Below are 27,798 nucleotides of genomic sequence, written 5' to 3'. Positions count from 1 at the left end.
AATGGATTGAATTCTTCAATCAAAAGACAGAGTGGCTGGATGGATTAAAAAACAAGACCCAACAATATGCTGCCTCCAGGAAACAAATCTCAGCTCTAAAGACAAACACAGGCTCAGAGTGAAGGGATGGAAGACAATACTTTAAGCTAACGGCAAACAAAAGAAAGCAGGTGTTGCCATACTTATATCAGACAAAGCAGACTTCAAGATAAAAAAGGCAATGAGAGACAAAGAGGGGCAGTATATAATGATAAAAGAGACATTCCATCAAGAGGACATAACACTTATGAACATATATGCACCTAACACAGGAGCACCAAAGTACATAAAACAACTATTAACAGACTTAAAAGGAGATATTAATAGCAACACAATAATAGTAGCGGATCTTGACACCCCACTTACATAAATGGATAGATCATCCAGATAGAAAGTCAACAAGGAAATAGTGGAATTAAACAAAAAACTAGACCAGATGAACTTAATAGATATATACAGAACACTCCATCCAAAAACAGCAGAATACACACTCTTCTCAAGTGCACATGGAACATTTTCAAAGATAGATCATGTGCTGGGAGACATGGCAAGCCTCAATAAATTTAAGAAGATTGCACTCATATCAAGCATCTTTTCCAATCATAATGCTATGAAAACAGAAATCAACCACAAGATAAAAGCTGAGAAAGTGACAAATATGTGGAGACTAAACAACATGCTACTGAACAACCAATGGATCATTGAAGAAATTAAAGGAGAAAGCAAAAAATATCTGGAGACAAATGAAAATGAAAATACACCATACCAACTCATATGGGATGCAGCAAAAGCAGTTATAAGAGGGAAATTCATAGCAATACAGGCAGGCCACCATAACAAGGAAGAAAAACCTCAAATAAGCAATCTTAAACTACACCTAACAGAACTAGAAAAAGAACAAACAAAGCCCAAAGTCAGCAGGAGAGAAATAACAAAAATTCAAGCAGAAATAAATGAAACTGAAACCAAAAAACAGTAGAAAAGATCAGTAAAACTAAGAGCCAGTTCTTCAAAAAGATAAAATTGACAAACCCTTAGGCAGACTCACTAAGAAAAAAAGAGAGAAGGCTCAAATAAATAAAATTAGAAATGAAAGAGGAGAAATTACAACAGTTACCACAGAAATACAAAGGATTCCAAGAGAATACTATGAAAAACTATATGCCAACAAATTGGACAATCTAGAAGAAATAGAAAAATTTGTAGACTCATACAACATCCCAAAACTGAATGAAGAAGAAACAGAGAATCTGAACAGACCAATCACAAGTTAAGAGATTGAAATAGCAATCAAAAATCTCACAAAAAATACAGGGCTGGCCCAGTGGCACAAGTGGTTAAGTGCGCGTGCTCTGCTTCGGCAGCCCGAGGTTCGCAGGTTCAGATCCCAGGCGTGCACCGACGCACTGCTTGGTAAGCTGTGCTGTGGCGGCATCCCATATAAAGTAGAGGAAGACGGGCACGGATGTTAGCTCAGGGCCAGTCTTCCTCAAGAAAAAAGGGGAGAACTGGCATTGGATGTTAGCTCAGGGTTAGTCCTCCTCACAAAAAAAAAAAATCTCCCAAAAAATAAAAGTCCAGGACCACAGGGCTTCTCTAGAGAATCCTACTAAATATTCAAAGAAGATTTAATACCTATCCTTCTCAAACTACTCGGAAACTGAAGAAGACAGAACACTTCCTAACACATTTTACAAGGCCAACATCACCCTGATACCAAAGCCAGACAAGGACAACACAAAGAAGGAAAATTACAGGCTAATATCGCTGATGAACATAGATGCAGAAATCCTCAACAAAATATTGGCAAACCAAATACAGCAATACATCAAAAGGATCATACACCATGATCTAGTGGGATTTATACCAAGGATGCAGGGATGGGTCAACATCCACAAATCAATCAATGTGATACACCACATTAATAAAATCATCTCGATAGACACAGAGAAAGCATTTGACAAGATCCAATGTCCATTTATGATAAAAACTCTCAGGGCCAGCCCAGTGGCGCAAGCGGTTAAGTGTGTGCGCACTGCTGTGGCAGCCCGGGGTTTGCTGGTTCAGATCCCGGGTGCGCACCAATGCACCGCTTGTCAGGCCATGCTGTGGCGGCGTCCCATATAAAGTGGAGGAAGATGGGCATGGATGTTAGCCCAGGGCCAGTCTTCCTCAGCAAAAAAAGAGGAGGATTGGCAGATGTTAGCTCAGGGCTGATCTTCCTCACAAAAAAAAAAAAAAAACTTTCAACGAAACTGGTATAGAAGGAAAGTACCTCAACATAATAGAGGCCATATATGACAAACCCACAGCCACCAACACACTCAATGGGGAAAAACTGAATGCCATCCCTCAGAGAGCAGGAACAAGACAAAGGTGTCCACTCTTATTCACCATAGTACTGGAGGTCTTGGCCAGAGTAATTAGGCAAGAAAAAGAAATAAATGGTATCCAAATTGGCAATGAAGAAGTGAAACTCTAGCTGTTTGCGAAGAAGTGAAACTCTAGCTGTTTGCGAACGACATGATTTTATATATAGAAAACCCTACAGAATGTATCAGAATACTATTAGAAATAATCAACTACAGGAAAGTTGCAGGGTACAAAATCAACTTACAAAAATCAGTTGCATTTCTACACTCGAATAATGTAACAGAAAGAGAAGTCAAGAATACAATCCCATTTACAACCACAACAAAAAGAATAAAGTATCTAGGAATAAATTTAACCAAGGAGGTGAAAGACCTATACAATGAAATCTATAAGACATTACTGAAAAAAATCAATGATGACATAAAGAAATGAAAAGATATTCCATGCACAGAAATTGGAAGAATAGTTAAAATGTTCATACTATGTAAAGCAATCTACAGATTCAATCCAATCCCAATCAGAATCCCAACGACATTCTTCACCGAAACAGAACAAAGAATTCTAAAATTTATATGGGGCAACGAAAGACCCTGAATAGCTAAAGCAATCCTGAGGAAACAGACAAAGCTGGAGACATCACAATCCCTGACTTCAAAATATACTACAAAGCTATAGTGATTAAAACAGCATGGTACTAGTAAAAACACAGACACGCAGATCAATGGAACAGAACTGAAAGCCCAGAAACAAAACCACACATCTACGGACAGCTAATCTTTGACAAAGGAGCTAAGAATATACAATGGAGAAAGGAAAGTCTCTTCAATAAATGGTGCTGGGAAAACTGAACAGCCACGCGCAAAAGAATGAAAGCACGCCATTATCTTTTGCCATACATAAAAATTAACTCAAAATGGATCAAAGACTTGGAGGTTAAGACGTGAAACCATAAAACTCCTAGAAGAAAACATAGGCACACTCTTTGAAATCAGTCTCAGAAGGATCTTTTCGAATACCATGTCTATTCGGGCAAGGGATACAAAAGAAAAAATAAACAAATGGGACTTCATCAGATTAAAGAGCTTCTGCAGGGTAAAGGAAACCAGGAACAAAACCAAAAGACAACCCACCAACCGGAGAAAATAGTTGCTAATCATATATCTGACAAGGGGTTAATTTCCAAAACATATAAAGAACTCACATAACTCAACAACAAAAAAACAAAACAACCTAATCAAAAAATGGGCAGAGAATATGAACAGACATTTTTCCAAAGAAGATATACAGATGGCCAACAGGCACATGAAAAGATGTTCAACATCACTAACCATTAGGGAAATGCAAATGAAAACTACACTAAGATACCACCTCACACCCATCAGAACGGCTATAATAAACAAGACAAGAAATAACAAGTGTTGGAGAGGATGTGGAGAAAAGGGAACCCTCATACACTGCTCGCGGGAATGCAAACTGGTGCAGCCACAATGGAAAACAGTATGGAGATTTCTCAAAAAATTAAAACTAGAAGTACTATACGACCCAGCTATCCCACTACCGGGTATTTATCCAAAGAACTTGAAATCAACAACTCAAAGGGACTTATGCACCCGTGTTCATTGCAGCATTATTCACAACAGTCAAGACATGGAAGCAACCCAAGTGCCCACTGACTGATGAATGGATAAAGAAGATGTGGTATACTTATATAATGGAATACTACTCAGCCATAAAATGGACAAAATTGTCCCATTTGCAACAACATGGATGTTGTTAACAATTATGTTAAGCAAAATAAGCCAGACAGAGAAAGACAAACACCATACGATTTCACTGATATGTGGAAGATGAACACATGGACAAAGACAACAGATTAGTGGTTACCAGAGGGGAAGAGGGATGGGAGTGGGCATAAGGGGTAAAGGGGCACATATATATGATGACAGACAAATAATAATGTACAACTGAAATTACACAATGTTATAAATGATTATGACCTCAATAAAAAAGACAGATCTCCCAATTTAAAAATGGGCAAAAGATCTGAATAGATATTTCTCCAAAGATGATATACAAACGGCCGATAAGCACATGAAAAGAAGCTCAACATCATTAGCCAACAGGGAAATACAAATCAAAACTACAATGAGATAACTGCTTCAGACCTACTAGGATGGCTAGAATCAAAAAGACAACAAGCACTGGCAAGAATGTGGAGAAACTGGAACCCCCATACACTGCTGGTGGGAATGTAAAACGGTGCAGCTGCTTTCAAAAACAGGCAGTTCCTCAAACAATTAAACACAGTTACTATGTGACCCAGAATGCTACCCCTTGAAATGAAAACATATACAAATAAAAACTTGGACACAAATGTTTATAGCAGCATTATTCACAAAAGTCAAAAGGTGGAAACAACCCAACTGTTCGTCAACTGATAAATGGATAAACAAAATGTGATCTATCCATACAATGGAATATTAAATGGCCATAAAAAGGATTCAAGGATTGATACATGCTACAATATAGATGAACTTTGAAAACATTTTGCTAAATAAAAGAAGCCAATCACAATAGACCACATATCAAATGATTCCATTCATATAAAAATCCAGAACAGGGAAATCTAAGACAGACAGAAAGTAAATCAGTAGTTGCTTAGAGTGGGAGTGGGGAGATATGGGAGTGGTAACTAAAGAGTATGGGGTTTCTTTTTGAGGTGATAAAAATATTCTAAAACTGACTGTGTTGGTGGTTGTATGTATCTGTGAATACATTAAAAGTATATTTCAAATGAGTGAATTATATGATATATGAATCATGTCTCAATAAAGCTGTTAGAAAAAACAAGAGTTACTAGGCTTAGTTTCAGAAATAATTACATTCCTACTAGGGTGTACTAAGTATTCTTTTCACTGTTTCCTTAAAGCACTATTTTTAAACTGCAATTAACACAGTAAACGAAAGTGCTTCATAGTGAGATACTTGTGAAGTTGCAAAGAAAAATAATAAAGTGAAACTAGGGAGAAGAAATAAAATCAAATCATGTACTCCCAGTGACATAAATCAACAAGACTTATTCCTATAATGATACAGAGTTCCATGATGTTTTAAAGAAAAGCGCTTTATTTGTATATGAATTCTACAATAATTTAAATTGAAAATTTCTATGCCCAAATTTTAAAAATATTCTGTTCATAAATTATCTTTATTGTAACCATTATGAAGCATTTTTCCCTTGGATAATAATAAAACCAGATACTATATTTTAATTATCCACATTACCCACCAAATATCCCTCACTTTCAAAAGGAAATGGCAAGTGTGATGAATACAGACAACAGAGAACAGAAGAACGTATTTTTTATTGGCAATTACTAATAAGGAAATAAACTGTAAAATGTATATAACAGTGGTGTACATTGTAGTGTTTGAAATATCAATGCAAGAGGCACAAGGATCCCTGTGGTTCCTTGGGTACATGTGTCTAACCAAAAGAAAAAAATTAAGAATTATTTAATCTTCCCTTTCTCTGTCCTTTTCTGAAGCACAGCATCCCACATTATTGTAAAATCATTAGATTAAATTTAATTAAGCAGGGATAAATGACATACATTCTCTATCCTAAAATAACTTACTGTCTAGTAAGAGAGCTAACCAAAGGCTTTGAGGCAAACTGAGTATCTTTCCAAAACGTTACTCTCATTAAAAACAAATAAACAAAAAAGGCAGGAAAAAAGTGAACTAAATTAAAGGAGGATGAAAAGGCATAACTAAATTCAATGTATGATCCTTGATTTGACCCTGGATATTAACACAAAGCAAAACCAGATAGCTATAAAGGACATTATTGGGACAAACAGAGAAATTGAATATGGACTATATACTAGACAAGTCCTTTTACAAACTGGTCTATTATCAGTTCCTCAACTGTAAATTTTCCCATTTGTTGCACCTTTTTACTAAGGTGCTTTGTAAGTTTTCTAGGAGTTCATATTCAGCTTTGGGAGAGTCCTCCACACTTCAGGGGTTAAGTAAGGAGCAGTCCCAAGGGCAGTTTAATGGTTGCTTCTCCAGTGCCCTATAATATTCGTCGGTTCCAAACACGTTTACACATTAGTTTTCCTGCCCAGGACTTCCACACAAGGTTGGAGTTTCCATTTCTTGCAGGTGACTTTTAACAGCGACAATCCGAAATTAAGTGGCTCACTTCTGTCCTATGTCCTGGACTAGGGTGCAGTTTTACTAGTCCTAGTTCATAGACAAGCTTGCTCCTTCCCAACTCTCAGCTTTATATAGTTCCAGTTCAGGCCTTTGGCCTCAATTACTATCCCCAGGGGTAAATTAAACCCCAAGGCATAAAAGTTTATGGGCCATTAGGGTTTAACTTCCATTCAACACTGTGACATCTTCATATATTGAAGTTATACTAACCAGGATTCAATTTTTCCAATACTGCTGACATTCAGGAATTACGTAATTTTCATGTATTTCATTTAGCCAGTCACTTTACTGAATTGTTATTCTTTCTAATCATCTCTCAGTTTGTTCCTTTTAATTTAGTTGTCTAGATATAAAATCACAGCATTTATAAATAATAAGTTTATATCTTCCTTTCCATAATTTATATCTCATTTCACATTTTACTGCGTTGAGTAAAACAACATAAGTAATCATCATAAAGAATACTGTTTGTTCTTTTTTTTTCCAACGTAACTCCTCTAGCACTTTACCATTAAAAACTGTATTAAGGGCCCAGCCCGGTGGCGCAACAGTTAAGTGCGCACGCTCCGCTGCGGCGGCCGAGAGGTTCACAGGTTCTGCTCCCGGGCACGCACCAACGCACCGCTTGCTAGCCCATACTGTGGTGGCGTCCCATATAAAGCAGAGGAGGATGGGCACGGATGTTAGCCCAGGGCCATCTTCCTCAAGAAAAAAGGGGAAGATAGGCATCAGATGTTAGCTCAGGGCTAGCCCTCCTCACAAAAACAAAAAAGAACCAAAAAAAACAAACAAAACAAAAAACTGTATTAAGACCTCAAATAGCTAAAAACAATCTTGTAAAACAACAACCAAGTTGGAGGTCTCCCACTTCCTGATTTCAAAACTTAATACAAAGAAAGCTACAGTAACCAAAACAGTATGGCACTGGCATAAAGACAGACATACAGACAAATGGAATAGAACAGAGAGCCCAGAAATAAACTCTCGTGTAAATGGTAAAAATGATTCTTCCTTTTTCAATTTTTCTCTTTGCTGATTTTTTTTCAGTTTTACTGAGACACAATTGACATTGTATAAGCTTAAGGTATACCACATAACAACTTGACATAAAATGATTTTCCACAAGGGAGCCAAGACCATTCAATGAGGAAAGGACACTCTTTTCAACAAACGGTGCTGGGAAAACTGATACCCACATGCAAAAAAATGAAGTTGGACCCTTACCTTAAACCATATACAAAAATTAACTCAAATTGGATGACACCAAAAGCACAGGCAATAAAACAAAAAATAGATAAAGTGGACTACATCAAAATTAAAAACCTCTGTGCATCAAAGGACACAATCAACAAAGTGAAAAGGCAACCCACGGAATGGGAAAAAATATTTGCAAATCATATATCATAATAAGAGGTTACTATCCACAATATATAAAACAATTCCTATAAATCAACAAAACCAAAGCAAACAATCCAATTAAAAAATGGACAAAGAACTTGGATACTTTGCCAAAGAAGATTTATAAGTGGCCAACAAGTACATGAAAAGATGCAAAGTCACTAATCATTAGGAAAATGCAAATCGAAATCATGAGATTCCATACCACCTCACACCCATTAGGATCACTACTATCGAAAAAAACAGAAAATAAATGCTGGCAAGAATGTGAAGAAGTTGGAACCATTGTGTACTGTTGGTTGGAATGTAAAATGGTGCAGCCACTATGTAAAACAGTATGTGGTTCCTTGAAAAATTAAAAATAGAATAACCATATTATATAGCAATTCCAGTTTGGGGTATATATCCAAAAGAATTGAAAGCAGGGTCTCAAAGATATTGGCACACTCATGTTCACAGCAGCATTATTCATAATAGTCAAAGGTGGCAGCAACCCAAGCGTCCATCAACATATGAATGGATAAACAAAATGTAGCATATCCACACAATGGACTATTACTCAGCCTTAAAAAGGAAGGCAGGGGCTGGGCCCCATGGCGTAGTGATTAAGTTCGGCACATTCGCTTTGGCAGCTCAGGCTCACGGGTTCAGATCCCAGGAACAGACCTACACCACTTGTCAGCCACGCTTTGGCAGCGACCCACACATAAAGTAGAGGAAGACCGGCAGCAGATGTTAGCTCAGGGCTAATCTTCCTCAGCAAAAAAATTAATTAATTAAAATAAAATAAAATTTACTGAAGGAACTAAAAATTGTAAGATCCTTTATAAAAAAAGGAAGGCAATTCTGACACATGCTACAAAATGGATGAACCTTGACAACGTTGTGCTAAGTGAAATAAGTCAGTGACAAAAAGGCAAATGCCGGGGGCTGGCCCAGTGGTGCAAGTGGTTAAGTGCGTGCACTCTGCTGCGCTGGCCCGGGGTTTGCCAGTTCGGATCCCGGGTGCGCACCGACACACCGCTTGGCAAGCCATGCTGTGGCAGTGTCCCATATAAAGTGGAGGAAGATGCGCATGGATGTTAGCCCAGGGCCAGTCTTCCTCAGCAAAAAAAAAAAAAGAGGAGGATTGGCAGATGTCAGTTCAGGGCCGATCTGCCTCAAAAAAAAAAAAGGCAAATACCGTATGATTCCACTTTTATGAGATATTTAGATTAGTCAAATTTATAGACACAGAAAGTAGAATGGTGGTTCCCAGGGACTGGGAGGAGGGAGGAATGGGGAGTTGTTTCATAAGTATAGAAGTTCAGTTTTGGAAGATGAAAAGAGTTCTGGAGATTGGATGCACAACAATGTCAATGTACTTAACACTACTGAACGTACACTTTAAAAATGGTTAAGATGGTAAATTTTATGTTGTGTATTTTTTTAAAAACAGTATTAATTGTTGTTTTTTAAATTAGAAAGTCGAGGGGCCGGCTCCGTGGCTTAGCGGTTAAGTGCGCGCGCTCTGATGCTGGCGGCCCGGGTTCAGATCCCGGGCGCGCACTGACGCACCGCTTCTCCGTCCAACGCGAGGCCGAGTCCCACATACAGCAACTAGAAGGATGTGAACCTATGACATACAACTATCTACTGGGGCTTTGGGGGGAAAAAAATGAATAAATAAAATCTTTAAAAAAAAAAAAAAAAAAAAAAAGAAAGTCGGGAGGGCTATTGAGTTTATCCAAATGCTTTTTCAAAAGTTATTACTTATTTATTTGCTATTGTAATAATAATGATAGCCAACACTTAAGTAGCACTTCTATGGGCTGCACGTTCTGTATTAACACATTTAATTCTCACTCATAAAAACAGACCCACATAAATAGGCCCAACTGATTTCTGACAAAGGTACAAAAGCAATTCAACAGGCTTTCCAACAAAGGGTGCTAAAGCAATTAAGACATTCATAGGCAAAACTATGACCTCGACTTAAATCTCATACCTTATTTAAAAAATTAATTCAAACCAAATCAAGAACTTAAATGTAAAACATAAAACCATAAAACTTTTAGGGGAAAAAAAAAGGAGAAAACCTTCACAACCCGAGACTAGGTGAAGAGGTCTTAGACTTGACACCAAAAGCTTGATCAATGAAAGGAAAATTTTTCTTATAAAGAAACTTTATTTGGGGCCGGCCCCGTGGCTTAGCGGTTAAGTGTGAGCGCTGCGCTGCTGGAGGCCCGGGTTCGGATCCCAGGTGCGCACCCACGCACCGCTTGTCCAGCCATGCTGAGGCCGCGTCCCACATACAGCAACTAGAAGGATGTGCAGCTATGACATACAACTATCTACTGGGGCTTTGGGGGGAAAAATAAATAAATAAAATTTAAAAAAAAAAAAAGAAACTTTATTTGAACAGCAATCTAGTGCCATTTATGATCTATTTTTCACTTTTCTTTTTTTTTTTTTTTTTTGCTGAGGAAGATTCACCCTGAGCTAACATCTGTGCCAATCTTCCTCTATTTTGTACGTGGGTCATGGTGGCCTCTGACAAGCGCCTGGGAACCAAACTCAGGCCTCTGAAGCAGAGTGCACCAAACTTAACTACTAGGCCACAGGGCCGGTCCCCAATAAAAGGAAAAATTAATAAATGGAACCTCATCAAAATTAAAAACTTTTACTTGGCAAAAGACCCTGTAAATAGGAATGAAGAGACACATCACATACTGGAAGAAAATATTTGCAAACCACATATCTGACAAAAGACTTGAAATTAGACTATATAAAGAACTCAAAACTCAAGTTGTTTTTTTTTTTTATCCAATTAGAAAACTGGCAGGCCGGCCCCGTGGCTTAGCGGTTGGGTGCGCGCTCTCCGCTGCTGGCGGCCCGGGTTCGGATCCCAGGGGCGCACCAACGCACCGTTTCTCCAGCCATGCTGAGGCCATGTACCACATACAGCAACTAGAAGGATGTGCAGCTATGACATGCAACTATCTCCTGGGGCTTTGGGGGAAAAAAAAAAAAAAAAAAAAGGAGGAGGATTGGCAATAGATGTTAGCTCAGAGTGGGTCTTCCTCAGCAAAAAAAGAGGAGGATTGGCATGGATGTTAGCTCAGGGCTGATCTTCCTCACAAAAAAAAAAAAAAAAAGAAAGAAAACTGGCAAAAGACATGAACAGACATTTCACTGAAGAAGCTATAAAGATGGCTAATAAGCATGAGAAAAGATGTTCATCATTAGCCATCAGGGAAATACAAATTCAAACCACAGTAAGATTTCATTACACACCTATCAGAATGTTAAAATAAAAAACAGTAACAACACTAAATGCTGGCAAGTACATAGAAAAACTGAATCATTCATACATTGCTAGTGAGAAGGTAAAAAGGTACAGCCAATTTAGAAAATTTTGGCAGTTTCTTTTAAAAGTAAAAATGCACTTAACATTTATCATATGACCCCGCAATTGTACTATTGGACATACGTTGCAGAGAAATAACGTTCATGCAAAAACCTGTACACAAATGTTCATGGTGGCTTTATTCATAATAGCCAAACACTGGAAACAATCCAAATGTCCTTCATTGGGCAAATGGTTAAATAAAAAATACCCATACCATGGAATACTCCTCAGCAATAAAAAGGAATGAAGTATTTATAGATGCAACAACTTGGATGGACTTCAAGGAAATTATGCCAAGTGAAAAAAGCTAATCTCAAAAGGTCATACATTGTATGATACTATTTTATATATATATATACACACATATATATATTTCTTGAAATAAGAATTTCTAGAGATGGCAAACAGATTAGTGGTTGTCAGGAGTTAAGGTTCCAAGGGAGAGGGGCTAGGGGTGGCTACAAAGGAGGAGCAGGAGAGAATCTTGTGGTGATGGAGCAGTTCTGCCTCTTGATTGTGCTAGTGGTTACAAGCAGCTGCACGAGTGATAAATGTGTACATACACATATGTGCGCGCACACACACACAAATGGTGTGTGTATAACATGAAATCTGAATGAGTTCTGTGGATTTTACCAATGTTAAATTCCTGATTTTAATACTGTACTATACTGACACAAGATGCCCACCTTGGCGGAGGAGGGGTACATAGAACCTCCCTGTACATTTCTTGCAACTTCCTTTAAATCTATAATGACTTTGAAATAAAAAGTTTTTTTACGTTTTTATTGGTTATGTATTATTGACTTGCTATAGTTAAATAATAATAATGGTAAACAACACTTAGGTAGCACCTGCTACCTGGGCCAGGTATTCTATATTAGCACATTTAATCCTCTAACAGCCTGCTACAGATTCAACTGTATCCTCTTCAAATTTATATGTTGAAGCCCTAACCCCCAGTACCTCAGAATGCATTATGAGATAAGGCCTTCAAAGAGGTAATTAAGTTAAAATGGAGTCATCAGGGTGGGCCCTAATCCAATATGACTGATGTCCTTATAAAAAGAGGAAATTAGGACACAGAGACACCAGGCACGCACATGCAGAGGAAAGACCATATGAGAACACAGTGAGAAGGCAGCCATCCACGAGCCAAGGAGAGAGGCCTCAGAAGAAACCAACCCTGCTGACACCTTGATCTCAGACTTCCACCCTCCAGAACTGTGAGAAAATAAAGTTCTGTTGTCGAAGCCACCCAGTCTGTGTTATGGCAGTCCTAGCAAACTAACGCACAACCTTATAAGACAGCTGCTACTATTACTCTCATTTATAGATGAGGAAGCTGGAAGAGAAGTTCGGTAAACTCCCCAACGTCACCAGCAAGTAGGAAGCAGAGCCAGGATCCGGACCTAAGCAATCTGGTTTCAAAATACATGCTACTAGCCATTTAGCTGCTCTAACTTTAGCCATAGTAATGAATTTTTAAAACATTGAACTTCTTTGGCATTGTTAGGATAAACTACTTGAAACAAAATAAAGAAATTGTCTCCTATGGCCATTTGCTAATATTTTTATTTGAACTTAAACATCTATATATTCATAAGTGAGATTAGGTTATACTTTTACTTCCTCATATTTGTGAGGTCTGGCTATCAGAGTTTATTTCTATGTTATTATTTAACACGAGAATTATCTATTCCTTGAAAGGTTAGGAGAGACCACCTAGGGAGTGGATTTTTGCCCCGCTTCAAGGAAGATGAGGAGGAGTAATCAGTTTTATAATCTCCTCGATTTTTCCTTGGTTATAGGAGTCTATTCGAATTGTTACATCTTATTTCATCAACATTAATTCCTACTATCTTTGAGTGAAATTATCTACTTCGCTGAAACTTTCATATTGATATTATATAACCAACAGCATCCATTTCCAGTTTTTTCTCTCTGTAGGTCCTCAGTATCTTTTTTATCCTCAATTTACTCCCTCCATTTTTCCCTTTGTTTCCTAATTTTCCAACTCTGGATTGATTAATTCCTATTCTGTTTTGCAGTGTATGTATTTCTTCTTGTATTTTTATTATTTTTTCCTCTTTTCTTTGTCTCCTTTTTAAATTTTTTCTAGAACCTTAAATTGAGTGGTAAATTCACACTCTGGTATGTTAAGTACTTCTTTGTCCATATTACATAAGTTTAATTACATGGTATTTTCATTTATCTTATTTTCTATGTAAAATAGTCTGTTACTTGATACTTGATACACAACGGCTATTTAGGAGAATGCTTACTAACATCTAAGTCACTGGGAAGAGGAAACTGTCCCTTAAGAGAGTCATCTCAGGCTTAAAAAGAAGCTAGTAAGATTTTTTTTTTTAATTTTATTTATTTATTTATTTTTTTCCCCCAAAGCCCCAGTAGATAATTGTATGTCATAGCTGCACATCCTTCTAGTTGCTGTATGTGGGACGCGGCCTCAGCATGGCCGGAGAAGCGGTGCGTCAGTGTACGCCCGGGATCCGAACCCGGGCCGCCAGCAGCGGAGCGCGTGCACTTAACCGCTAAGCCACAGGGCCAGCCCCAGTAAGATTTTTTTTAACAAAGTATGATAGCAAGTTCAGATTCCTCATAAAAGCCCCATTTTCTATGCCAACATTTAAACTGTTTACTCTGTCCCCTGCTAATGATGTTTTTAAGTAAAAAACCAAATAGTTTAAAAATAGTCAAGTTTCTTGTTTTAAAAAAAGTATGGTTTCCAAAAACAAAGTAAAACACGTTTCTAATATAATTAAAATGCACTTTGGGGGGTGGGGGGGGCTGCTGGCAGCTTTAAAAAATATTTCTGTTACAAGCCTAAAAGAACTCTGTGGATAAGTTATAAACCCATGAAAACTAAGGTTAAAATACAAATGTTGACAACCAGCCTTTAGCACATGAATGAAGCCCATATAAGCTAAGAAAAACTTGTAGAAGTAGGGGCCAAAGGTTAATCTCTCACTCCTGTAAAAGTTTAAATGTCAACATTCGTTGAGTTTCTAAAGTCTTCATTTCCTCCTTGGACTAACTTGGCATCTTAGAAGGGATTGAGAACAGGAGATAAAAGATAAACTTGATTAAGTATAAAGGAGCACAGCTGACAACAGGGTCAAACTACCTGAGGTAGTAAAGATACTCCATTAAAGGCTAGACTAATGGAAAATTAAAACTAAAGGTCTCTGTCCCTTCTTTTAGTCATTAGTAGCACCACCTTTTCACACCATGGCAAAGTCAAATCACCAATTAGAACAGTCTGACACCCAGAGACCTATAGCACTGGTTAGTTGATCACAGTGTTCCTAGCAGTCAAATAGATGGGAAGTCTACTAAGTTCTTACTTGATCTGTATAAGTAGAACGTTTCTAGGTCAAGTGAACAAAAGCCTAACTTGAATCAATAAAACAGAGTAATGGCCCTTCAATCAATCCCAAGATTTGAGTCAGTTTATAGACCCAGAACCTATTGAATGACGGGTCTCCTTGAGGAATGATTCCACTACATTGCCAAAAATTTACACTGGTAATCTTTCTCCCAGCCTTCCCTCAAAAGGACTATGGCCTTTTACCAGGGTTACTGTACACTGGGAGAAATGAAATAAATCAAAGACTTTTCAAGGATTACTAGACACTGGTTCTGAATCAACACTAATTCCAGAAGACCCAAAACATCACTGTGGTCCACCAGTCAAAAGAGGGGCTTAACGGAGGCCAGGTGATCAGTGGAGTTTTAGCTCAGGTCCGTCTAACAGTGGGACCCTGAACCCATCCTGTGGTTATTTCCTCAGTTTCAGAATGCATAATTGGAATACACATACTCAGCACCTGGCAGAATCCTCACATTACTTCCAGAATGTTCCCAATTTAGCAGAGAACACTGTACCCCTTTAACTTATAAAATCATCTTCAGCAACACTCCCTTCAAGAAAAAATTCTTTTAGGGGCCAGCCCAGTGTCACAGCAGTTGAGTTCGCGTTCTGCTTCAGTGGCCCGGGGTTCGCCAGTTTAGATCCTGGGCGCAGACTTACTCACCACTCATCAAGCCAGGCTGAGGCGGCGTCCCACACACAAGAACCAGAAGGACCTACAACTACAATATAGAACTATGTACTGTGGCTTTGGGGAGAAAGAAAAAAAAGAGGAAGACTGACAACAGACGTTAACTCAGGGCCAATCTTCCTCAAAAAAAAAAAAAGAAAGAAAGAAAAGAAAAAATTATTTTAAAGAACAAAGATATCTGACATTTAAAAACTGGCAGTACTATTACAATCTATTCCAATACAATTTTTATACCCACAAGCCAAGGTAACTCAGGTAGCTCTTTTACTATGATAACCAATCTTGAGACCAAGTGAAGATAACTAATCTAAAAACCAGAAGAAATGTTCAATTGAATCAAATGGCTTAACTCTATATTAATAAGAGTAGCAATTATACTTGGGTGGCATAGATATTATGAAGTCCATTTTTGACTTCCATTTAATTTTGACCAAAAGTGGGGTGATTTTATTATACACCTGAAACTAACATAATGTTGTATGTGAATTATACCTCAAAAAAAAGTCTTCAACATCACAAAGAGTGAGGTGATTTTAAATGAATGACTTTGTGTGTCAGTAAGCAAATGAAAAATTACACTGTCAAGAAAATCTTTAACTAATATTAATAATTTTTAGTAGTATTTCAGTCATGGCAAATCCTATTAAATGTAATTTAATAACAGTCATTTCCAGACAACAAGCAAGCCCAACAATAAAAAGAAGAACAGGAAATTCGTTAACTGTCTTCTCTCCTAGAAACCTGCCTATGGAAGTCTACGTAATTCACTCAAGATCTGATGCATATAATCAAAAAGATAGATAATAACAAGGCAAAGCAAGGATATGGAGAAAGTTTAACCCTCATACACTGCTGGTGGGGATGTAAAATGGTGCGATCGCTTTGGAAAACAGTCTGGCAGTTCATCAAATGGTTAAACTAAGGACTAAAAAAAAGTATAGAGATCCTTAGTTTTACATTAGGTCCAGCCTTTAATGGAGTATCTCTTAACCATAAGACCCGGCAATTTCAATCCTAGAAATATACCCAAGAGAAATTAAAACATATGTGCACACAAAAACATGTACACGAATATTCACAGCACCATTACTCATAATAGCTAACAAGTGGAAACAATCCAAATGTCAATCAACTGAAGAACGGATAAACAAAATGTGGTATATCCATACAATGGAATATTATTTGGTAATAAAAAGAAATGAAGTTCTCATACATGCTATAACATGAATGAACCTTGAAAACATGATGCTAAGTGAAAGAAGCCAGTCACAAAGGACTATATATTGTATGATTCTATTTATATGAAATGTTCAGAATAGGCAAATCTATAAAGACAAAAAAGTAAATTAGTGGTCGCCTAGAGCTAAGAGAGAGAGGGGTTTTGAGGACGACAGCTAAGGGGTGAGGGTTTCTTTTTGAGGTGATGAAAATGTGCTAAAATTGATTAGGGTAGAGGCCGGCCTGGTGGGGTAGCTGCCAAGTTCGTGCGCTCCGCTTCCACAGCCCGGGGTTCACAGGTTCGGATCCCAGGCGCGGACCTACGCACTGCTTATCAAAGCCATGCTGTGGCGGCATCCCATATAAAGTAGAGGAAGATGGGCACGGATGTTAGCCCAGGGCCAAGCTTCCTCAGCAAAAAAAGGAGGATTGGCAGATGTTAGCTCAGGGCTGATCTTCCTCTTCAAAAAAAAAATTTATTAGGGTAATGGTTGCACATTTCTGTAAATATACTAACAGCCACTGAATTGTACATTTTAATTGAGTGATTTTTATGGTGTGTAAATTATATCTCAATAAAGCTGTTAAATAAAAAAAGATCCAGTGTAATTTTGTTGGATACAGGAAGTCCTTACAACCATGAGACTGTACGGCTATTGTGGTGGATACAAAAGAGCATCAAACACAATCCTGCCCTTCCAGCCTCCTGATCACCTACAGAAAGGATCAGGTTACTGTTTTTCCCAAATTTCAAATCCTTTATCTCATTTAATATTTCCTTAAATAGATGACAAACATTATTCTATAAATGTGTTTACAGGATGATTGTTTAAAGAACAGTGATCCAAACTAGGTCTATATATAGCAAGATATATCTGGTAGATCTCAAAATCATCTGCTGAGTGAAAAATAAGTCACAGAACAGTAACGATAGTAGGATTCAATTTTTGTAAAAATCACACACAAAAATCAATACTGTATGTTTCCTATGGGTAACTACGTATGTGAGCAGATAACAGTATTTTAAACATCTAGATGGATGCATATCACACTTCTCAGAGCAATTTCAGTTCTCATTATTATAAAAGTATGAATGCATTCCTTATATAACTGAAAATTAATCATTAAAAAAACTAATCCTAAGGGAAAGAGAGTATGATTTCAATATACAGAGAAGCAACAGTCATATGGACTACTATATATTTCACTATAAAGCTTACAATTTAACCTTTAGCCTTCCTCCATACGCTAAAAAAACTCTAAAGATAAGGGCCGGCCCGGTGGCGCAGCGGTTAAGTGTGAGCACTCCGCTGCGGAGGCCCGGGGTTCGCAGGTTCGGATCCTGGGAGAGCACTGATGCACCGCTTGTCAAGCCATGCTGTGGTGGCGTCCCATATAAAGTAGAGGAAGATGGGTATGGATGTTAGCCCAGGGCCAATCTTCCTCAAGAAAAAAGGGGAGGATTGGCATGAGACGTTAGCTCAGGGCTAGTCCTCCTCACAAAAAAAAAAAAACTCTATAGATTAAAAACTACAAATTCAATATTTACAGATAGAAAAGAGAAACTTTACAAAATCCTGGGGAACATAGTAAAGACAACACAGAAGAAATGGTCATAAGAATAAGAACAAAAATATAAATAGAGGAAGATGGGCACAGATGTTAGCTCAGGGCCACTCTTCCTCAAGCAAAAAGAGGAAGATAGGCAACAAGTGTTAGCTCAAGGCCAATCTTCCTCACCAAATAAAGAATAAAAAAAGAAAATTTGGGCCAGCCCAGTGGTGCAGTGGTTGAGTTCACACCTTCTGCCTTAGCGGCCTGGGGTTTGGCAGGTTCAGATCCTGGGCGCAGACCTACTCACCGCTCATCAAGCCATGCTGAGGTGGCGTCCCACATAGAGGAAAAAGAAGGACCTACAACTAGGATATACAACTATTTACTGGGGCTTTAGGGAGAAAAAAGAAAAAGAGGAAGACTGGCAACAGATGTTAGCTCAGGGCCAATCTTCCTCAAAAAAAATAAATAAATAAATAACGATAACATAATCCAGATTTAAAATATCCAAGAGGTACATAACCCCGAAGAAAGTTCAATGACCAGTAAATTTAGGTTACTGGTTTTTACTGTTTTGAAGAGATCATCAATTAATCTATAAGAAACAAATCCAATGCCATCTTCTAAAGAAAACAGTGTAACAAAATTCTTATCGCCGAGCCCAATACATTGGCATAACGATAGGAGGCAGGGGTCTAAATTCCAGTTCTGCCACTTATTGGCTGTGGCACAACATTGACCAAGTCAACTGCTCTGAGCCTCAGTTTACTCATCTGTAAAAAGCCAGGCAGGCATCACTGACGCCCTTTATACCCCCTTCAAGGGCTAGAATTTAAGACAGTAATTTTAAGTTTACATAATCAATGACTCAACCTCCCACACAATCTTAGCTGTTTCCAGTTTCCACCTATCTGGCTGAGGGAAAGACAGCTGGGAGATTTTCCCCCAAGACATGGCAATCTCATCTGCTCAATCTCTCCTTCCAATTCCAAATATGACACCACTAACCCATCATCAAGGATGGTAGTACCTTTGGTATAACCCAGGTAAGACTCTTAGCTGGATTACTGTTACTTATGCCCCTAAAGCACATTATTTTCCAAGGCACATGGCTCATGGCTCAGAGTTAAATTAACACGGTAACTTAAATAGACAGACAGTGGCTTGGATTAAAGCATATGTATTAAAGCCACTTTAAGGGGCCGGCCTGGTGCCGTCCCGGTTAAGTGCGCACGTTCCACTGCGGCAGCCCAAGGGTCCACAGGTTCAGATCCTGGGCGTGCACCGATGCACCGCTTGTCAAGCCATGCTGTGGTGGCGTCCCATATAAAGCAGAGGAAGATGGGCACGGATGCTAGCCCAGGGCCAATCTTCCTCGACAAAAAGAGGTGGATTGGCGTTGGATGTTAGCTCAGGGCTGATCTTCCTCACACACACACAAAAAAAGCCACTTTAAAACTGGTGTCCTGACATCTTAGCTGTGAAGAGCATCATAAATTATATCAGTGACTGTTTTTTCTTCTGAATAGTTTACTTTTAAAATAAAATAAAGAATAGATTCAAAGCTAGCACTATAAAAATTAATCTCACTTACTTGCATTTCCTGAATGGGAAAATATGGGATCGTCCAGAGGTGTGACCAATAGAAAAATGATTGAGAACAGCTGGTACCGACAGTTTAAAGTCAGATGGGTGTGGGACTGAATCACTGAACCACTGTACGAAACTGGGCAAATTACTTAAGCTCTATGAGCTCTGGTCTTCTCATCTGTGATAAGAGAGCAAAAACCACCCACCTTAGGGATATTGCAAGGATTAAATAAAATAACACTATATATTGGATAACACTATATATTGGGGTGGGGGGTAAAACAGTGCCTGAAATATAGTTGGCCCTCAATGAAGATTAGTTACCTCTTTCCCCCATATGGGAGTATGGGAGGATATGCATGGACCATGCTTAACATGAAATATTAACCAACCAAGCCAACTAGTTTTAACCACCCTATAAACTGCCAAGCATGTATTACAATAAAATAGTTTGCCCCACATAGAGACCAGATTATTTAACAATATTTAATTTAGGGTGGTTAAAAGGTAAAGGCTTTGAACCATTCACCTAAATAAAAAATGCTAAACCAAAGCTGGAAACTCAGCACCCAAAATCTATTTCTCCCTTCAATCTCTACTAGATTATAAACTCCATGAGGGCAAGGATTATCTATTTTATTCACTACTATATCCCTAGCACAGTATCTATTACATAATAGATGTTTAATAAAGGTGTGCTCATAAACAAATGGATGTTCTTTAATCTTTTGTACCTCAAAGTCCTCATCCATGAAATGGGAATACAAGGTAACTTCTATTACAAGGAACTCTAAGAAATATTCTCACTCTTCTGTCCTTGGGAATGTTTTTATATTTATATTATTTGATGCTATTGTAAATGGTATTGCTTCTTAAATTTCAATTGCCAACTGTACATTGCTAGTACACAGAAATACAACTGATTTTCATAAATTAATCTTGTTTCCTAGCTAAACTTAATCTCTGGTAGCTTTTTATTAGACGTTAGGTTGAAAGCATTCAATCTTTCACCATTAAGTATGAGGTTCAGGGCCGGCCCCATGGCTTAGTGCACGTGCTCCGCTACTGGCGGCCCGGGGTTCGGATCCCAGGCACGCACCGACGCACCACTTCTCCGGCCATGCTGAGGCCGCGTCCCACATACAGCAACTAGAAGGATGTGCAACTATGACATACAACTATCTACTGGGGCTGTGGGGAAAAAAAGGAGGAGGATTGGCAATAGATGTTAGCTCAGAGCCAGTCTTCCTCAGCAAAAAGAGGAGGATTAGCACGGATGTTAGCTCAGGGCTGATCTTCCTCACAAAAAAAAAAAGAAAAAAGTATGAGGTTCACTGTAGGTTTTTCATCGATGCCTTTTATCAGATAGAGGAAGTTCCCTTCTATTCCTAGTTAGCTGAGAGCTTTTATCACACAAATTAGTGTTGAACTTGGTTCAAATGCTTTTTATGCATCTACTACAAGATCACTTAGCTTTTCTCTTTTATTCTACTAATATGTTGAAGTACATTGACTTGCAATGTTAAATCAACCTTGCAATTGGGGTTAAACCCAATTGGTCATGATGTATTATCTTTTTTACATATATATTTCTAGATTCAATTTGCTAATATTTTGTTAATGATTTTGCATATATATTCATGAGGGATACTGAGCTATAGTATTCTTTTTTCCTAATGCCTTTGCCTGGTTTGGTATCAAGGTAATGCTGGCCTCATAAGTATTTTCTGAAATTTCTGAAAAATTTGTTATTTCTTCCTTTTTAAATGTTTTCTAGAATTCACCAATAAAGCCACGAGGTCTGGAGTTTTCTTGTGAAAAGGCTTTTAATTATAAATCCAATTTCTTTAATAAAAAGAGTTATTCAGATCTGCTTTCTGTTTTTTTATTTCAGCTCATTATTTCTCTCCTTCCACTTAGTTTGCTCTTCTTCCAGCTTCTTAAGGTGGAAGCTTGGGTCACTAATTTCAGATCTTTCTTTTGAAGCTATAAGGTTCCTTCTAAAACACTGCTTAGGCTGCACCCCATGAATTTTGACATACTGTGTTTTCATTTTCATTCAGTTCAAAATATTTTCTAATCTCTCTTATGAATTCTTCTTTGACCTAAAAGTTATTTAGATGTTATTTAACTTTCAAATATTTGGAGATTTTCCAGATATCGTTTTCTTTTTGATTTCTCATTTAATTTCGTTGTAGTCAGAGTGCTCTCTTTATGATTCCAATCCTTTTAAATTGGTTGAAACATGTTTTATAGCCCAGTATATAGTCTATTTTGGTAAATTTTCCATGTGCACTTGAAAAGAATGTAGGCAGAGTGTTCTATAAATGTCAATTAGGTACAGTCCATTGATAGTATTGTCCAAATCTTCTAGACCCTTGCTGACTTTTTTGCCTGCTTGTTTTTTTTTTTTAATTTTTATTTATTTATTTTTGTCCCCCAAAGCCCCAGTAGACAGTTGTGTGTCATAGTTGCACAGCCTTCTAGTTGCTGTATGTGGGACGCGGCCTGTGCATGGCGGGAGAAGCGGTGCGTCGCTGCGCGCCCGGGATCCGAACCCGGGGCCGCCAGCAGCAGCACTTAACCGCTAAGCTACAGGGCGGGCCCTGCCTGCTTGTTCTATCAATTATAGAGAGAGAATGTTGCAATATGTTGCAATTTCCAACTATAATTGTGGATCTGTCTATTTCTCCTTTCAACTATCAGTTTCTGCTTCATCTGTTATTGGATGCATACACATTTAGGAGTGCTAGGTCTTCTCAATGAATTGATCCTTTTCTCAGTATGAATTGATCCTTTTCTCATTATGAATTGTTAACCCTTGTAATATTTTCCTTGTTCTGAAGTCTCCTTTGTCTAATAGAAATATAGTCACTCCAGCCTTTTTATATTTAGTGTTTATATAGTATCTTTTTCCATCCTTTTAAATACAAAGATACAGGTTAAAAATAAAGTGGGTTTCTTGTAAACAGCATATAGTTGGATCTTGTAGACAGCATATCATTAGATCATATAACAGTGATCTACCCTGACACTCACTTTTAATTGGCGTGCTAGACCATTTACAATTTATTTAACTATCAATATATTTGGATTTAAATCTACCATATTGCTAACTGTTTTCCTATTTGTCACATCTTTTTTTGTTGTTTCTTTTTACTTTTTTCCTTCCTTCTTTAGGACTGCAGTGTATTTTTTTTCAAGTATTCTATTTTATCTCCACTAAAGGATTATTAACTATTATCTCTCTGTTTTGTTGTCTTTCTAGTGGTATGCATATTTAACTTACCATCGTCTACCTTCAAATAATTGGAACATTATATGAAATCATTAACATGGACCATATATTAGAAATTCTTTGAAATCAAAGGTTTGTTAATAAAAGCAGAATCCCATTATAGCAAATATCACTATAGAAAGTTCTATAAGGCTAGCCTACAATAAGAATTTTGTTCTAAACTTCTATTTCAGAAATAACTTATTTTAACTAGTTCTCCAAAGTTTTATTTATGTACAACAAATAATTATGTATAACAAATGGCTCCTCTGGTTCTGTTCCAGAATATGTAACAATCAATTTTTTAAAATTTTTCCTTATTGAGTGTTAACTAACAGGTAAGACTGTTTAACTTTTGCTCCAGTATCTAGCATAACATATAGGTTCCTCTCACTTTTCCCATATAAAATATTCCAAATCATCTCTAGAAAAATCCTCTTTCAGAACAAGCCACCAAATAATAACACAATATTTAAAAAGAGAGGGCTTAAATAACAGCATCAACTATCTCTAAATAAGTTAAATCTTTTAACTTTCTAATTCATGATACAGAGCTTCTGTTTTCTCTCCAGGACCCACAGAATAGTGACTTTCAATAATATGTATATTACAAATTAATTCCATCATCTCAAAATATGAAAGCGCTATGGAATCTGTTATGGTGAGAGTTTATCTGTAATAGCACTTGTAGCAGAACTTAACATGGGTCCTCATTTAAACCTCAGAATATATATTATTGATACACATACACAGAACTCAAGAGGGCCTTGGAGGTTATCTGGTATAGAAGTTTGTTCCTTAAATCCCCAATAAATCCTAAAGATAATAATGGGGTCTCTCAACTATTTTTCACCTACACAGCCTACTTAAAATGCCAAATTGACTTGACTTTAGCTAAAATTTTATCGACTCTGTATACAAGGATTTCAACTCCTTGTAGTAAAATTCACCTCATACTACTCTAAAGCTCTGATTAGTAAAATTGGGGAGGCGCCAGCCCGGTGGCGTAGTGATTAAGTACGTGCATTCTACGTCGGCAGCTCAGGGTTCGCCGGTTCAGATCCTGGGCGCAGATCGCTCATCAAGCCATGCTGAGGCGGCGGCCCATACAGAAGACCTACAACTCTACAACTATGATACACAACTATGTACTGGGGCTTTGGGGAGAAAAAAAATGAAAAAAATAAATAAATAAATAAAAAGAGACATCATTCTCATAATCTCATTAAAAAAAAAAAAAAAAAGTTACAGGGCCAGCCCCGTGGTGTAGCAGTTAAAGCGCACACTCCACTGCTGACGGCCCAGGTTTGGATCCCGGCGCACACCTATATACCACTTGTCAGGCCATGCTGTGGCAACGTCCCATATAAAGTGGAGGAAGAGAGGCACAGATGTTAGCGCAGGGCCAGTCTTCCTCAGCAAAAAAAAAAAAAACAGGAGGATTAGCATGGATGTTAGCTTAGGGCTGATCTTCCTCACACACACACACAAAAAAGTTATAAAAAAATAAAATAAAAGAGGGAAAATAAAGTATTGCTTAATAAATTTAGTTTAATAGAAAAAAGGCCTTTTAAAACATGTTCTCCCAGGGAGTGAAGAGAAAAACAATAAAAGGTTGGCAATTAGATTTAGTCCAGTCTCCTACATAGTAACTCTCCATACAACATCTCTCATAATTACTTACATGCTTCTGCTCAAATACTTCCTGTAAAAGAAATACCATACAAAGTAATGTGTTCTTATTTGAGGCAACTAACTGCCAGATACTGGCTTTTAACCCTATTTGAGTCACAGAACTTTTTAAGAATGTAATGAAAACTGTGGACCCTACCCACCAGAAAAAGACAGATCCATAAATATATACAAACTTTTACCTATCATTTTACAAGGTTCAAGAACCCTGACGTCTGTTCATGGACTCCCTTGCCATACCTGACTATGGGAAAACAAATGTTCTCATTCATTGATGGAGGAATATAGTTATGTGGCTCCTCTCCATGGAGAGGAATGTGGCTATAACTACCAGAATTACAAATGTTCATATCCTTTGACCCAGCAATTCCACTTCTAGGGATTTATCCTGTAAATACGTGTGAAATGACATTATGTACAAGGCTATTCACTACAGCACTGCTTATATCAGCAAAACATATTGTCCATCTAAGTGTCCATCAACAGGAAACTAATTATGGTTCAGCTGTACAATGGAATAGTAAGCAGCCTTGGGAAAAAAAAAAAAGGAAGAAGCAGCTCTTTATATACTAATATAAAACAATTTCTAAAATATTTTATACACAAAAAGCAAAATATACAAGTGTATATATTTGTCTTTGTATTTTTAAAAAATGGAGGGGATGAATATACACATGTATTTGCGCACATACATTATATCACATATATATCATATCATATATTTGATAAATATATATATAAATAAAATATAAGAAACTGCTAACAATGGCCGTCTCCAGGGAGGGAAACTAGATGGATATAGGAAAGATGTAGAAGAGATATTTCATTGTGCATCTTTGAAATCTTTTGAATTTTGTACTACATGAATATATCACCTAATCAAAATTAATTCTTTAAAACAGAACCTCTGCCCTAGACCCCAACTAGTTTTGCTAAGCTTCAAAACCAAGCTATTCTGTAACTTATTCATAATATTTTATCAGAATTTTTCTTAGGTCGTTTATCTACCGTGATCTCACAGTGATCTTTCTGAGCAACACAGAAAAACTCTCATCCTTCCACACACAATCTGACCCCTGAGCAAATTAATTACGCTCCCTTCTTTTAGGTTCATAATACCTTCACATCTCCATACCCATCCTCAGCTGTGTGCCACAGACATATGGGTCCATGTCTGCCTGATTGTAAGTGCCTGAAGGGTATACAGTGCATCTGGCTGATTTTATTTTCATCTCTATAACACCAAGACACAGTACAGACTCAATAAAAGTTGGGTGAACTCAACTGCTGAAAACTTCGGCACTAAAATTTCAGTATAGCTTTTACGTCTCTTTTCCTTCATCCTATCCACATTATCATACAAGCAGGTCAAATGGCTTTTCATAAGAAGTCGAGGGGAGGGCCGTGGCTTAGCAGTTAAGTGCGTGCGCTTCGCTGCTGGCAGCCCAGGGTTCGGATCCTGGGCGCACACCGACGCACCGCTTCTCCGGCCATGCTGAGGCCGCATCCCACATACAGCAACTAGAAGCACGTGCAGCTATGACATACAACTATCTACTGGGGCTTTGGGGGAAAAAATAAATAAATAAACAAATAAAAAGAAGTCAAGGGGATATTTTGTGTCTTGGTTCTAGCTGGTCAATTGTTAATATAACGGAGATTGGATAAGTTAGTTTGGGTTTGATGCTAGTCACTTCTGCTAAATTTCAACATTAAATCTGGCTGCTAGGGGGCAGTCCAGTGGCATAGTGGTTAAGTTTGCACGTTGTGCTTTGGCGGCCCGGGGTTCACAGGTTCGGATCCCAGGCAGGGACCTATGCACTGCTTATCAACCCATGCTGTGGCAAGCGGCCCATATAAAGTAGAGGAAGATGGGCACGGACGTTAGCCCAGGGCCAATCTTCCTCAGCAAAAAGAGGAAGACTGGCAACAGTTAGCTCAGGGCTAATCTTCCTCACCAAAAAAAAAAAGTAAATAAATAAATAAAAATTAATAAAATAAAAAATCTGATTGCTAAAGTTAATTAATATAACAGAAGATATCCTGAACTATAGGCACCATCTCCTAAGAGCAACTGGCCCTTAATATCACATTTTAATTTCACAGTTAATCCTTAGTATCCCTCTGGAGTCAGGCAAAACAGGAACTAAATTAACACCAACTCTGGCAGCAGTGTATGTGATAAAAGTCACATATTTACTCTTTGTAAGCAAAGTTATCAGTCATATGGGTCACATCCCTTACAACAGATACCATCACCTTGTGATCTTTATGTGGGCAACATTAACAGTCTTCACAGGACTTAATATTTGAGGCAATACTGGTTAAAATAAAACTCTAGTACAGCAAATTTGGACAGTCACTAGCTGTTATCATTTTAAAATTAACCTATGCTTTGGTTAAAATAAAAGGCTATTCTATGTAACTCTCCAAGTTACATGATTTAGCTCAGGCTTAGTTCTTTGACTTCCTGGGCCAATAATACTATTATGCAAAAATAACTGCAATTTGAGTATTATTACAAGTTCTTCTGCAGATGTTAACAAAATTTCTAAGACTTCTAAGACTTCTGCCGAATGTGAACTAAAAGAAAAAGAATCACCATTTTCTGGCTGACCTTTGTTGATGATAAGGGCTGAGGAGAGATCAAGTTTCAACAAAAGAGTAAAATTTAATATGATCCAGCCATTCCACTTCTGTACCCAAAAGAACTGAAAGCAGGGGCCGGCCCCATGGCGTAGTAGTTAAGTGCGTGCTCCGCTGCTGGAGGCCCAGGTTCGGATCCCAGGCACGCACCGATGCACCGCTTGTCCAGCCATGCTGTGACAGCGTCCCATATAAAGTGGAGGAAGATGGGCACAGATGTTAGCCCAGCGCCAGTCTTCCTCTGCAAAAAGAGGAGAATTGGCATGGATGTTAGCTCAGGGCTGATCTTCCTCACAAAAAAAAAAAAAAAA

At 37.9% G+C, this 27,798-nt stretch overlaps 1 protein-coding gene across 6 annotated transcripts in view; it reads right to left on the bottom strand.

Moving 5' to 3' along the window:
* The window catches only part of TLK2 (tousled like kinase 2), a 132,883-nt gene that overhangs the window by 89,948 nt on the left and 15,137 nt on the right, over positions 1-27,798 (bottom strand). The window contains exon 1 of one of the 6 annotated variants that reach the window (XM_087441357.1): positions 19,877-20,045. The exons of the other annotated variants lie outside the window; for them this stretch is intronic. Coding sequence (XP_087297483.1) covers positions 19,877-19,882 — 6 coding nt within the window. The 5' untranslated portion in view covers positions 19,883-20,045. Of the gene's footprint in view, positions 1-19,876; positions 20,046-27,798 lie in introns of those variants that run through there. 6 annotated transcript variants of the gene reach the window in all.

This window comes from Ceratotherium simum, chromosome 16, assembly GCF_057802395.1.
Source record: "Ceratotherium simum simum isolate JZ-2026a chromosome 16, ASM5780239v1, whole genome shotgun sequence".
In the NCBI taxonomy this organism is placed as follows: Eukaryota; Metazoa; Chordata; class Mammalia; order Perissodactyla; family Rhinocerotidae; genus Ceratotherium; species Ceratotherium simum.
Note: the sequence above shows the minus strand (reverse complement) of the source record. Positions and strands in the feature narration are given on the sequence as shown.